The sequence below is a fragment of the Pituophis catenifer genome, unplaced genomic scaffold, assembly GCF_029215685.1.
Source record: "Pituophis catenifer annectens isolate HBS135680 unplaced genomic scaffold, rPitCat1.0.hap2 SCAF_1, whole genome shotgun sequence".
Classification (NCBI taxonomy): Eukaryota; Metazoa; Chordata; class Lepidosauria; order Squamata; family Colubridae; genus Pituophis; species Pituophis catenifer.
This window is the reverse complement of record NW_027256881.1, coordinates 65,416,399-65,431,389: the sequence shown is the minus strand read 5'-3', so window position 1 is coordinate 65,431,389 and position 14,991 is coordinate 65,416,399. Positions and strand designations below refer to the sequence as shown.

General features: G+C 38.2%; 1 protein-coding gene across 1 annotated transcript in view; it reads left to right on the top strand.

Moving 5' to 3' along the window:
• KIF26B (kinesin family member 26B) overlaps positions 1-14,991 on the top strand; it is a 352,803-nt gene that overhangs the window by 320,493 nt on the left and 17,319 nt on the right. Inside the window, exons 11-12 of the mRNA XM_070950509.1 lie at positions 7,175-7,337; positions 10,310-13,706. Of these exons, the coding sequence (XP_070806610.1) occupies positions 7,175-7,337; positions 10,310-13,706 (3,560 nt within the window). The remainder of the gene's footprint in view (positions 1-7,174; positions 7,338-10,309; positions 13,707-14,991) is intronic.

Below are 14,991 nucleotides of genomic sequence, written 5' to 3'. Positions count from 1 at the left end.
GATGAGCACTGCTCCCTAGAGCCAGAAACAACTAGCACGCGTGTACAAGGGAACCTTTACCTTATACATGCATATCCACATATAAAATATACAGGGCCTTATTATGATACAGTTCTATTCCACAATTGTTTATATTTGGCACAAGCAGATGTATCTGACAGCATACAACCTAAATATTTTATCAACCTGGAAGATCTGAGTCAGTGAACAATTAATTGATAATAAAAGATGTCTGGAGCAAGTGTATTGATTGCTGAGTTCATCCACAAAGTCACTGGTCAGTCACTGACAAAGTAAACATCAAAGTCAGAGACTTCCAATGGCATTTTTAAGAATAGAGTTCTTATATAAGATGATTGCAAGAAATAAGAATTGTGATGAGATATTAAACGAACCACTTCTGAATGTTTGTACTATGTTACTTACCTGTATCTTTAAAATACCATTTTTAGACTATATCTTCAGCAAATCATGTCTTCCAAAAGAATTAAATTAATGTTTTCATAACTTAAATTATTTTCCTTAATATAATAAAAATGCAACTTGCTTAATTCTGAAGGAACATTGCTGTTATATTTAGATTGTAAATTGTGAAATTTAAGTAATCTAATGAACTAAATTAATTAATTACAACATGAAAAGTCACAAAAGCAGTTATATGTGACATAGTGGTTTTGCTCATTGAGTTTAAAAAATAAATAAAATAAAAGCAGTTATATGAGACTGGTGCCATTTATTCACTGATTTAAAAAAATAACAAAGCACTCCATCATTACTATATCTTATAGAAAAGTACAGAATTGGTAGGAAAATGGGTCTGAATATAAAATACAAAGTGTTCACAAATTGTGTGATTAGCAATATTTTCCTTTGCTTGCTTCTTCTTGGAAGCCAGATTTAGATACGATAAGAGGGAATCAGACTCTAGCAAAGTAGAAGGAATCACCAAGATAAAGTTAGGGAAGAATGAGTTAGCTTGGGTAGAGGTGGTATAGTTAAAAATAAAACCATTTGTTCTTTATGAAATCAATTTGATTAATTTGTTACATTCCAACACCCAGGATGGATTTCCGTGTAATGCAAAGAGGATCCATGAACGAAGCACATCCATCATGTGTAGTCTGTAGAGAGACTACACTGCTTTTCTGATGATGGCTCCATATTCCCTGGAGACTTAAATGTAATCTGTTGTTGTCCTTTTGCTCTGACATTTGATGTTTTACTTTGAGGGAAGTGTGAGCAAATAAAAGGCTAGATATTGATTTCTGCACTGAAGTTAATAATTTCCACACACGCAATGCTTGGAATGGTGCTTACTGTTATACAGAATTTGATATTACAATATTTCTTGATGAACAGAAAATACATAAGTCTGTGTGACAAACTTTTTGCGTCTCTCTCTCTAAATCAGGTCAGCAGCAAAATGAGTACAGTTGCTTTATTGTGAACTTAATAGACTTTTCTTTACATCACAGACTACCATGTACTGTGGTAGGACTGACTAATTATACCCATAGGAAACTGCAAATAGATTAAATCAGCACAGCGTATTGGACACATCTGCAAAACTTCCAAACTTTGTAATAAATACTTAGTTTAAACATGCTGAGAAAGGGACTATCAATTTATTCATTGGAACTAACAATATGGTTTGTTGCATCAATATCTTCAGTCTTTTCAGAAACAATTAAGTAATTTTGAAACTTTTCATTATATCCACATACAATAATGTAGTTCCTGATCTAAACTCTATATTGTATTTTCCTGAAAGGAAAATGTGTTTTTAGCCAGTTTTGTGTTTTTAATTCTACAAATTATTAGTTAGCAAATTTATCCAATAAAGAAGTAGGATTTCTCTCTCTCTCTCTCTCTCCAGATGGCCTGTGAACTGAAGGTCATTTTACATTAATTGGATAAAAGGTAAAGGTTCCCCTTGCACATACGTGGTAGTCGTTCCTGACTCTAGGGGGTGGTGCTCATCTCCGTTTCAAAACCGAAGAGCCAACGCTGTCCGAAGACGTCTCCGTGGTTATGTGGCCAGCATGACTAAACGCCAAAGGCGCGCGGAATGCTGTTACCTTCCCACCAAAAGTGGTCCCTATTTTACTAATTGCATTTTGTACATGCTTTCGAACTGCTAGGTTGGCAGAAGCTGAGACAAGTAATGGGAGTTCATCCCATTATGCGACACTAGGAATTTGAACTGCTGAACTGCTGACCTTTTGATCAACAAGCTCAGCATCTTAGCCACTGAGCCACCACATCCCACTATTAACTGGATGTACAATTCCAAAAATTTTATTTCAGATTTGTGCAAGTGATACATTTATAGATGTATATTAACTGGATATACACCTATAAATGTATCACTTGCACAAATCTGAAATAAAATTTTCGGAATTGGATTTATATGGACTTGACAAAGGAAGCTAGATTATATGGAAGTTTTGAGTGTGCTTATAATTTCTCCCCCCTCCCGGCTTTTTTCAATGAAGGATAAACAAACAGTATCAAATCCCCCCTCCATTTCTTTGATTTATGACCAATACTGTGCTGAGCACATTGTAAGCCGCCCTGAGTCTTCGGAGAAGGGTGGCATATAAATCAAATTAAAAAAAAAATACTTTTATTGTATTTAAGTAAACTATTCTTCTTACTTGGAAATTAAAACTTGATCTAGCCTGAGTGTACATAAATCCCTCCCTCTCTTTCTGCTTAGTGTTAAGCTGCCATATATATTTAATTTTGTATTATTGTAATTGTTTTCATTTTCTTTTTATTTGCCATCTAGAATCACTGGTTGAGATGGCTGGCCATACCAATTAGATGGATGGATGGAGTTTGGCTACAATTTTCTTATATTGGTAGCCCAGGCCTTCATTAAACTTCTTCCAGAAGAAGGTTTCATGTGAGGGATTCTTTCCTCATCTGCATAAGACTCTGTAGTGTAGCGTTATGATTTCTCACCCCTCTCCTTTCTTCAGTGGCCTTATATGATTCCACTTTTTCATTGAAGAACAAGTATTGTTAAAAGAGCAGCAAACTTACCTACTAGGCAAATAAGCAACCCAGAACAGTGTTAATTGTTATGTTTGTAACTGGCCATTCCTAATCCTTTTTTAATGTGGATGTGTCATGCTGTCGAAGTAAATACATCAGCACTTCAAGTCAGGTATCAGCCTCTGAGCATCTGCATTAGTAAACTGGTTCTTTCTTGCTCCCATCTTGCTCTTCCTTTTCCTAGTCTGGAACTGCTTTCTAAAAACAACAAATGACCTAGTGGAACTGTTAAAAATCAGGTTTATGCAAGAGTACATTCCATTAGATATACTTCTTAATAAATACAATTATTTAGCAAGTGTTTTAAGGTATGCAGTTTAATTGCTCTTACCTGGTTTCTTCTGCCAGTTGGAGCAGCTAAACAAAACTAAGGTAGAAACCCCATTTCTGCATTTGAGTTGTGACAGAGTAAGTCAGGGGACATGGATTGCTTGTAATGCTAAACAAACCACAGACTCTCCTGATTATTTAGTCACTGTCCTGGACAGAAGAGCTGGCGCGACTGATCATTGTTTACTACCTCATTAAATGCACTTGAGAGATTATCATTATGTGCAAACTGGCCAACCAAGTACTTTGAGAGATTAAAACCAACAACTTAAATGGTACCTAAAGGACAAAAGGCCATTCAGAGCAATGTCTGCGCCCTTGCTGTAATATATTTCCACAACTTCCCAGGCATTTAATAGACTTCATATGATATATTTAGAATCAGGGCTACGGGTATATTAAAAGATATTCAATGCAAAAGCATAGAAATACATCCTTGCAATAAAGCTTTAATGTGGTGAAAGGATTTTTTAAAATAAGAATGTTAGTTATAAAAAGGAGAAATACTGGGAAACTTTCATTGCATTTTTCCCAGGAATTAGATGTAGCATTGCTGAACCTTTTTTTTTTTTATCAGAAGTTAGGCCACTGCATTTTGTTCAGTCCCCATGTAAAGCATGTTGCAGTAGTGTAACTTCAAGAGAATAGAATTATGAATTACTACTGAAATGTTTTATACTTTTGCTGCAACATTTCATCAACCTTTTTCATATCTCCTATTAGCATAACTTCACACACTTCTGTTGCATAGTTCTTTTCCCTTTCTTTCATACAAATTCCATAATTTATTTCCTTCCATTCACTTCATATTGTTGAATGTTATCTTTCAGTATTTTTATATTTAGTACTTTTTCTTCCTCCAGACGTCCATTCATTCTATTTTCTTTCTGAAACTTCCTTTGTCTTCCCTATCCATTTCTTCTCCCCAAATCTACTTTTAACAGTATAGTTAGTCTTCATTTAGCGACCACAATTGGGACTGGCAAAGCAGTCACTAAGTCAGTGGTAAAGCAAAGCGGTCATTAAGTAAAACCGTGACTGTGCTTACTTCAACCTTACTTCAGCTCTCTTTAGCTTTACAGACCTGTGAAGGCTGTAAATGTGAGGACTGGTCTCAAAGCTACTTTTTTTTAAAATCATTGTTGTAATTGCAGATGATCACTAAAAAAATCAACAAGTTGCTAAACAAGAACTATCTGTACCAAATAAATGTTTCACCCAAATTCAGAACCTCACATCACTCCTTTGCTCCCTTATTTCCATAAACAAATCAATCATGCTTTTTAAATTATACTTTCCATATAAATATGCTTTAAAATTATTAGGTGAAATTAGCAAAAGAAAAGAATACCTATGTACAACAACACTGAAATATTAGTATAGATTCAAAATAATAAGCGTAATAATATTTTCAAAGAGGGAAAAGAAAGGGGAAAGTCTTGGATATTATAAACCAAACAATTCTAAAAAGGTTAAGTATATTACTTGAAAGTCTTTTCCTTGATTTAAAAATAAAAAACCATCCAACCCTAATTCAGATGTTCAGTGGCACATAGAAACATTCCATTGGTTTGAATGAACTGTAGATTTTATAATTCATTTCGCTGACACCCATAATTGGAAAATCGATGTTTTTTTATAGATTTCAAATACTGGTGATATATGCACCTTTAACATAACAGTGTTCCTAGATAGCATGTTAATTCTATTGAAGAACCCCAAATACCAATAATAATAGAGGATAACCATACTATATGTGTTACATCTCCAGCAGAAAGTAACCCTTGAAGGAGATGATTTTAAGTGTATTGTAGATGTGTTAAATTTTTCTGAATGTATTAATGAAAATAGATGTAATTTGGGGGAGGGGAAGCACTGTGCCTTGAAGAGATGCATCTGGGACAGGCTCACCAGGGACACTTCTGTAAAATGATTGAACAGCCACATGAAAGTCTTGTCTGGAAACACCTCTCCCCAGGTCATTTTAGAGGATCACATCAAAATTAGAACAAATTTCATTTTATGACTATGGATTTTATAAAGTATGGTGTGGCAGGATATTTTAATATTCATCATTGCACTGTGTGCCCACAAAATTATTTTCATTCCTGGTGTACATATTTAAGAGTGTGTGTTTCAGGGCAGAGGACAATTACAGCCTTCTTTCAAATTTAAAGGAAATATTTCAATCAGTGCTTCTGCATCCTTACAAATGAGTCTCTGTGTGTATGAGTGTGTATAGACCCACATCCACATATACAAACATACATGATATGTATACACAAATGGAAAGACATTTTGATTCCCAACATGGACGAATGGCTACAGAAGCTGATGGAGTTGGCCGAAATGGCTAAATTGACTGTTTTGATTAAAGAAAAGAATATAAGTACCTTGATTGTCACATGGAGACCGCTTCTGAACTGTGTACTATAGGTGGAAAAAAATGAAACTTTGATTTTGGGTTTTACCGATTAGACTGATAAGTGTTTATAGAAATGGCTAGTTTATATTACAATGGAAAAGCAAAAAGTTGTTGGATGTTAATGCTTTATTTTACTGCAACAGACAAAGTCAACACTTCTTTTTTCCTTTCCTCACTTCTCTTCCCCCCCCCTTTGCTCTCACTGTCTTCCAATTTTCTTTTGTATTTTGAATCTTATTTTATAACCTAATAAAAATTTCTGAAAAATAAAAAATAAATATACACTTGCACACACATACTCTCTCTCCACACACATACATACACACAATAGATAGATGATAGATGATAGATAGATAGATAGATAGATAGATAGATAGATAGATAGATAGATGATAGATTGTATATGTATATGTGTGTATATGTATTCCTTAGCAGACAACCAAGCAGTCTGACTAATCTGTCAGAGGTACATGCCATTACCATTTGAAGAGATGCTGTTTGGCATTTCAGGAGGAGAGGAATCTCATTAAGAAATAACAGGGTATAGTTTTTAAGTGAATCACAGATTTCTCCTGTTCAATTCCTATCCATTTTAGCAGAGCTTTCAGAGAAGCAGGTCCCAGTGGATGCTCATGTTAGTAGCACTGAATTAATGCTTCTCATCACCAACAAATACACATAGGGACTATTTTACTTCTGAATTGTCTTAGGTACTGCTGACAACAGCAAAGTCTGTCTTTATTTTTTTCATTCATTCTTTTCTCGATTTTGCTTAATTTTTGACAGCTCACATTTGCACATAGGAATAAACCAATAGCATTCTGATTTACCCAGGTTCTTCATTGCCAAAGCAATTGTTATTCAGTACCATTTCCAGGTCTAATTACCATCACAGAGTGTGCAAGAAAAAAGGTGGCAGGACATTAGAATTTTAAAACTGAGCCTATTTAGTTTACACAGAATGTGGCAGAAACATAAACGGCAGAAACCAATCTCGTCTTCATTCATCAAAAAGAAATCAGCCGAGATGAAGCCTGTGCCATTTTTGGAGGTCTTCTTCTTCCTTTGTGTTTTATCCTTTTGGTGCAGTAGAATTTTCCCTTGAAATTCTGGGTTTCCACAAGTCAGTTTCCTCTACTGAAGGTAGTAGCAGGAAAATATACAAAAACGGAAGCTCCTTTCATCATCATCATTTACCAACTTGTTCAACTGCACATGTAGTACACTAGAATTGTTAAGAACCGTGCTAATTAGCATTCCATTAAAAGGATGAAATCCTGCTAAAACCTGGGGTCTGATTCTGACAGTGCTAGTGAAACATCGCTCACTAATGCAGCCTTAATTCTTTTTATTTTGCAGAGACAGCAAGCTGACCATGTTGCTCCGCGAGTCCCTTGGGAACATGAACTGCCGTACCACCATGATAGCTCACATTTCAGCAGCTGCAGGAAACTATGCTGAAACCCTTTCTACTATCCAGATTGCATCCAGGGTTTTAAGAATGAAGAAAAAGAAAACTAAGGTAAGGGCAGTCTTTGGTTGTCATTCATTGGAAAAAGCAAAGCAGCCCAAGATAGTAAATAAATGGAAAGCCACCTCTATAGAAATCAATATTCATGGCCTTTGAGTGCATGGCAGTACATTTAAGAGTGTGTGTGGAAAGGAGGGGGGAGTCATATGTTTTGTACTTAGTGAATTATGCAGTGCTTTTAACAGCCACATACATGGCAGAGAACTTGTGTTCTTTTCTTAGAATATTATTAGTACAGAGAGCTGCTTGAAATTCAGTTTTCTTTCTCATAATTCATATTAATAGCCTGCGGATTATAAATCAATTTTTTGAGATCAATGAACAGATTCCACAATTATTGCTACCCAACAGACTGTTCACAGAAAGAAACCTTTGCAAAACAATAGGTTGTTGTGTGTGACATCAATGTTAATTTCCCTGTAATTTTCTCCATTACTTTTTCAAGTACAAGCTTGTGAGGGCATTTTAAGCCAATATTATCAGTTAGTGTGTGAATTAAGATCAATTTCTGATCTGAACCGTGTAAAATCTTCTGAAGAAATAAAACATTTGCAAGATGAAGATATTTACCGAGAAGTTATGGCTGTAATGTTTATTGAGTGCAATATTACTTCTCAATGCTACCTTTTAAAAAGTTGTTTTAGCAAATTAGAGCGGCGCTGAAGTGACACAAAGAAAACACAGAAAGATATCACAGCCAGAATTTTCAAAGCCGTTTTCAATGGGGGCCCTGGGCTTGGTATTTTTAAAATATTTAAACAGATGTATTAACATTTGTTGTATGCTGCCCAGAGTCACTTTCCATGACATGGGCGGCTATTTCACTGATAAATAAATGAATAAATAAAATACCTTTTACATTATTGTTTCCCACTGAAAATTGGGAAACACATACTTTTTATTTATATGCAGTTGTTTACAGTTTCACAATAATAAAGAAGTTAACATGGCAGGTGAAGAACTTTGGACATTGTTTCAGTTAACATTTTCTAGCATCTTTAGTGGAAATAACAACTTCCAAACATTTCCTGAGCCAGCAAACAGGCTTTCTGTTCTTTATTTTAGTTTTTGTTTTGTTCTTTTTCCTCCTCACAGAACTCTTCTAGCTCAGAGGCACTCTTAGTTATCCCTGCACGGACTCTAGGTTTGATGTCTTTTCACAGATTTTTAATCTTGTTCAAGTCTGGGGACTGTGAAGGCCATTCCAAAATGGTTATCTTTCTTTCCTGCAAGTATGTTATGGCCGATTTTGCAAGAGTGGAGTCTGATCGTTGTCCTGTTGAAACATCCAACTTCTTTTCAGATTCAATTTTTTCAGTGACTGACGGACATCTAGAGTGTGCTGATATTTAATTGAATCCATTCTTCCTTTCACACGCAATATTTCCTGTGTCATTGGCTCCCACACAACCATCAACCATAACAGAGCCATCCCCATATAATTTGTAATGTGTTATTTCCTTCAAATGCTCTGCTCTTTTTTTTCAAATGGGTCTTCTGTTATCATACCCCGAAAAATTCAGTTTTTGTTTTATTGATCCAACCATTTTGTTTCAAAACTTTTCAAATTTACCAAGGCTTTCTTTTAAATTCTTTAGCCCAGAGTTGAATGGGGTTGGGTGGCATCTAAGTCAAGTAAACAAATAAATGATTATTTTCATAATTATGGTTAGAGAAAAAAAACCTTCGGGAAACTCTCCCATGCAGTTTATTGCTGTTTAAGAAATGCTATATTGTGGATCTGTGTACAAATACAGACCCAGTGCCAGCTCAACATTTCAAAAAGTCATTTGCAACTTGGACTGCTTTTTAGATCTGACCAGTTTGGGGACAATTCTGGCAGAGATCTTTCTTGTCTTCCAGATCTTGCCTTAATTTCAACACTTCCAACATTTTCTATCAGTGTTTCTGTTAGAAGTGCTAGCTGGAAGCACTTAAGAGGTTTTTTTGTAAGAGTGAATTATCTTCATTTTCAAATGTTCTGGTAGCTCTTTGGGATTATGTGGTTGTTGAAAGTGAGCAAAACAAAATCCATAATTTAAGGGTAAAAAGATCAAGGTATTTTTTTCTCATAAGGAAATGTCTTCACCTGGGTAATTATAGGCCTAACAAGTCAATCAGTATTTTGAGCCTTGTATGAGATCTAGTGAAAACTCTCTATTGGAGAAGCAGATAGTGTGCGAGATTTGAAAGCATCAGAGAACGGCAAGATCAGCTGCTATTATCTTCCAGCATTATCAGAACTTTTCCAAGTTATGCATTTAAGCAACATTGTCAAAATATGACTCCATTAAGTCATCTAGTATGTTAGGCTGCACAATATTTGACTCTGTAATATCATTGTATTGAGGGATAGTGAGTGGCTGAAAAGATAACTTTAGATGGAATTCTGAGGCTCATGCTGCTTCTCTGTGCATCTGAGAAATGCTAATATTTGCAAATTTTATAATGAATAGAATTCACTAAAGAATTAAAATGCTTGAAATCAATTAGTATTCCTTTCACCTCAAAATTACTTTTTGCTCATGATGTTGCTATCCTAAATAGCAGTATGGTCAGTTTGTGTGTGTTTTCGTGTGTGTGTTTTCGTGTGTGTGCATATGGACCTGCTTAAAATGCACAAACAATCTATGCAGTTGTGTTCTGTAAGGATTTGACCATTTTCTCCATGACATCAGACAGCATGACTGTTGTGGATACAATAGTCTAATACAGCCTAATACACTGTGACAAATTACCGCACTCTTTCCCATTCTAGTGCCCTCTGCATGTGTTGGGCCCAGAACTGTCAAAATTCCCATTGAGCTTTATAACTGAGAGCATCAGACTGGGAAAGACTTATCCTGAATGAGGCACAATGGCATTCCAAATATCAGAAGACATATCACTATTTACTTGAGTGCATGGTTCTGGAAAGCATTTTTTGGACTTCTAACTTTTCATCTCTCTCTTCTGATTTCTAGTATACCACATCAAGCTCTTCCGGAGGAGAAAGTTCTTGTGAAGAAGGGAGAATGAGGAGACCAACCCAACTTAGACCTTTCCATTCACGGAATGTTGTTGATCCAGACTTCCCAATTCTTCATTTATCAAGTGACCCAGATTATTCTTCCAGCAGTGAACAGTCATGTGACACTGTCATTTATGTTGGCCCGAATGGAACAGCTCTTTCTGATAAGGAGTTGACTGATAATGAAGGCCCCCCTGATTTTGTCCCTATAGTTCCTGCTCTTCAGAAAACTAAAAATGAAGGCAAATTGGAAGAAATGAACGAGACAGCCCCTGAAAGAGATTGCTTGAAGTGCAATACATTCGCAGAACTCCAAGAGCGGTTAGACTGCATTGATGGCAGTGAAGAGACAGATGGATTTCTTTTCGAAGAACTACCAGTTCAGTTTAACTCAGACCCAGTGACTAAATGTCCTTTATCAGGCCAAGAGGCAGAGCATCGTAGTGCATCAGAGCCAAGCAGGGAAGATGACTTGGTGGTCTGCCAGGAACTTGATAACGATGCCAAGGAAAATTTAAATGCTGCAGCTAGCAAAATCCAGGGAGGTCACTCCCCTGTTCACAGTAGGATGCTTAATGAGATTTCCACTCCTCAAACCCATTGGAATGTTACAGGCAGTCCTAGTAGTCAGTTTAACAGTTCTCAACAACCTCACTGCACAGACCTACAAAGCAGTCGAGAAAGCCTTAATAGCTGTGGCTTCATAGAAAGCAAGCCACGGCCAATGGGATCACCACGGCTTGGTATTGCGAGCCTTTCAAAGGCCTCCGATTACAAACCACCAGCTTCTCCTTCTCAGAGGTGCAAAGTTTATACTCAGAAAGGGGTATTGCCCAACCCGGCACCTCCACCATCATCGTTAAGCAAAGATTCGGGCATGGTATCCAGTGAATCTCTGATGCAATCCGAGATCCGCACCCCTCCCATTGGAATGAGTCCTCAACTCTTGAAAAAGTCACTTTCTTCTGGCAACATTGATTACAGAGAGATGATTGACAATGTAGAGCAGCAACAAGAATCTCTTTCTCCAGAGTCAAAGCAGGAGATTTTGAGCACAACTATGGTCACAGTGCAGCAACCATTAGAACTCAATGGGGAGGATGAGCTGGTATTTACCCTAGTTGAAGAGCTGACCATTAGTGGAGTTTTGGAAAATGGGCGGCCAACAAGTATCATCAGTTTTAACAGTGATTGTTCTGTACAAGCATTGGCTTCCGGGTCTAGACCAGTTAGCATTATCAGCAGTATTAGTGAAGATCTTGAGTGCTACTCCAGCACAGCTCCTATTTCTGAAGTAAGCATTACTCAGTTCCTGCCTCTTCCAAAAATGGGGCCGGTGGACAAAGCCGAAGAAGCTGAAAGTAGACGTTCCTCTATTAGCTCATGGCTGAGTGAAATGAGTACTGGGAGTGATGGTGAACAGTCATGCCACAGTTTCATAGCACAGGCATGCTATGGTCATGGAGAAGCAATGGCAGAAGCTCCTCCTTCTGAACTTGCAAAAACAATTCAGAATAATGGTGCAGTTTTCATCAATGACAAGCAAAATCGTTGTACTGAGGATATGTTTGTGTTGCCAGAAGGGGTTGACAGAAATATTAATAAATTATCTCCCATCAGAAGCTGTAAAATATCAGCCATGGAAAAGACGACTGTCACAATATCAAACACTACAAGCGTAAGCAGTTGCGAAGAATTCATTCCAATGAAGACTAACATTACAGTATTCCCATGTATTGCTGTTAATTCTTTTAAAGCCCAGGAAAGTAATGAGGCCATGTCAGCAGTAACATTGTCAGCCAGAACTCCCTATTCTCATGAGGGAAAAGAATCCAGTGCAAGAAAAGATCTAAAATTTGATGATCCTTGGCTAAAGAGAGAAGATACTGTAAAAAATGAATATGGTCTCAAGGCTGAAACAGTACCTGGGCAAAATAAGAAAAAAAATTCTGCCGACAGGTTCAGCAGCAGCAGCGGAGAGATTTCAAGTTCACCAGGAACTGAAAACCCAAGGAGGGTTGTAGAGGAATGTGAAGTGGGGCTGTCGGGTTCTGCAACCCCCAGCCCCCTTCATTCTACCGAGATTTTGAAAAATGGCAGCCTTAGCAGAGGATTCCAGAAGACCAACAAGTTGGAAGAACTAGATGTGGTTTCCTATCATTACATAGAGGAGAGTGGTGGCATGAGCTCTTCTATGTCATCCCAAACATCAAAAGCTAGCTTGGAAAGAAAGGTAGCTTCTCCCAAGCATGGTGTTCTTACCCGCCCCAAAGGAACACCACCATTACCTCCTGTGAGGAAATCTAGCCTTGACCAGAAGAATAGAGCCAGTCCCCAGCACAGTGCTTGTAGCAGTAGTACCAGCAGCCCTTCCAACCAACCACCCTCTTTTTTGGCTAGCTTTCCTGATGAACTGAGTGGGAAACAAAAGGGTTCCAGTATGGAGAGTGGGAGCAATAGCAGTAGTAAATTATTTAGTGCAAAACTGGAACAATTGGCTAGCAGAACCAATTCTCTTGGAAGGTCTAATGGGAGTCATTACGAATGCCTGTCCTTGGAAAGGGCAGAAAGCCTATCCTCTGTCAGCTCCAAGATGAACACTGGGAAAGACACCACCATGCCCCGAGCCAGCAGAAGCCTCAACCGCAATGCAATGTCCTCCCCAACAAACTCGGGCTTTTCCCAGTCTGCGGGAGCTTCACCAAAAGCTAGTCAATCAAAGATCTCTGCTGTGAGCAAGCTCCTTTTGGCAAGTCCAAAGGCTCGAAGCCTGGCTGCGTCCACTACCAAAACCCTTAGCTTTTCAACCAAGTCCCTTCCTCAGTCTGTGGGACAGAGTTCAAGTTTGCCTCCAAATGGAAAGAACATGTCCTGGTCAACTCAGTCTCTTAGCAGGAACCGAGGCTCTGGTCTTTCTTCCAAATTGCCCCTCAGAGCTGTTAATGGGAGGATTTCAGAACTACTGCAAGGAAACTCTGGCACCCGAGGAATGCAGCTGTGCAGGAACTCAGACACAGATGAACGCAGCAGCGCTCATGGGGACAAGAAGCCACCTGTTCACCTGCTTCCTTCACCATATAGCAAGATCACACCTCCTAGGAAGCCTCATCGCTGCAGCAGTGGCCACGGAAGTGACAACAGCAGTGTCCTGAGTGGGGAGCTTCCTCCAGCCATGGGGAAAACAGCTCTGTTCTACCACAGTGGAGGAAGCAGTGGATATGAGAGCATGATCAGAGACAGCGAAGCCACAGGAAGCACTTCATCCGCACAAGACTCTATGAGTGAGAACAGCAGTTCCATCAGTGGCAGGTGCCGAAGTCTTAAAACGCCCAAAAAACGTTCAAATACAGGTATGTCCCCTGTGGGTGTCTTGAGAAAAGTTTTGCAAATGGCAAGTTTGAGCTTCCAAGTAAATTAGACTTGCACCACATGGCAAGGTAAGCATTCAACAATGAGTGGGGAGGGGGGATAGTAATTAATTATGCTTAATGGTGGCAGTGCACAAAGTCAGAATATGAGTATATATATCCTGTATTATAAATGTAGAACTCTAATGCTGCATTCTGACACTTTGGAATGGAGGCTGCCAGGAAACGCAATGTATTTTCCTGAAATTAATTCATTAATTAATCAAGAGATTTTATATGGCCGCCTGCCTCACAGAAGTGACTCTGGGTAGCATACAAAGATTTTAAAAACCCAGCAATTAAAAACAATAATCCATGATGCCCTGAGGTAAATGTTGCATTCCAGCCCCAAAATCCCATCCATAACAGTCTTGCCTAACTGGCCTTAATGCTTAGGAAACAGGCAGGTCTTCAGAGCTTACAAAATGCTAATAGGCCACCCAGATTTTGAACCACCCAGATCAGGACCACCCAGGTCTTTGGGTGGATGCATTTCGAGAAGGCAAGGGTCTCTTCTGAGGGGGAAAAAGGAATTTCCTACTTGGAAGACTCAGTGGGATAAATTGAGGAAGGCCAAACAAATGTTGCCAACAAAACAAATGTTGCCAACCTTGTGCCTTTCAGGTATGCTGAGACAACAGCCCTGATCATTTCTAATCATAGGGCTGATTAGGAATTATGGGGCTGTTGTCGTAACGTATCTCAAGAGCACAAGTTCAAGAATCCCTCAAAGTATGCTTGACTTTCAGTAAATGAAATTCAAATGAAATGTCTTTCATAGCGACCAAAGGAAATCGGTTGGTTTTATTTGAGTGATAGCAAAATGAAAGATCTGTATACTTTTATGTTTAATGGTGACTTTTTATATGTGACTGAGAGGTCAAACATGTTAATAAACTGTCAGGCTCTCAAGAAATAATCCCTTGGTTTTCTGCAAAGATCTTTATTGCTAGTAGAGAAATGCAGCTGTATGTTAAAAGCCTATCAAAGGGGTGCTTCCATGCAACATATTCCTAGTGTAGTTAAAGGGCAGTTACTTTGAGTTTCTTCTGCTTCCTCTTCCCTGGAGTCAAGAATCTCCTACAATGGCCCTTGCTTTTCCCCTTAACTGTTTTGATGCCTCCTCTGATTTCCAAAGACATTCCATCACATAAACCCCATATGTCCCTTTTGTTCATTGTACAATTTTGAAGAGCAGCCTAAGACTCAGTTTTCCCCTCACCATCTG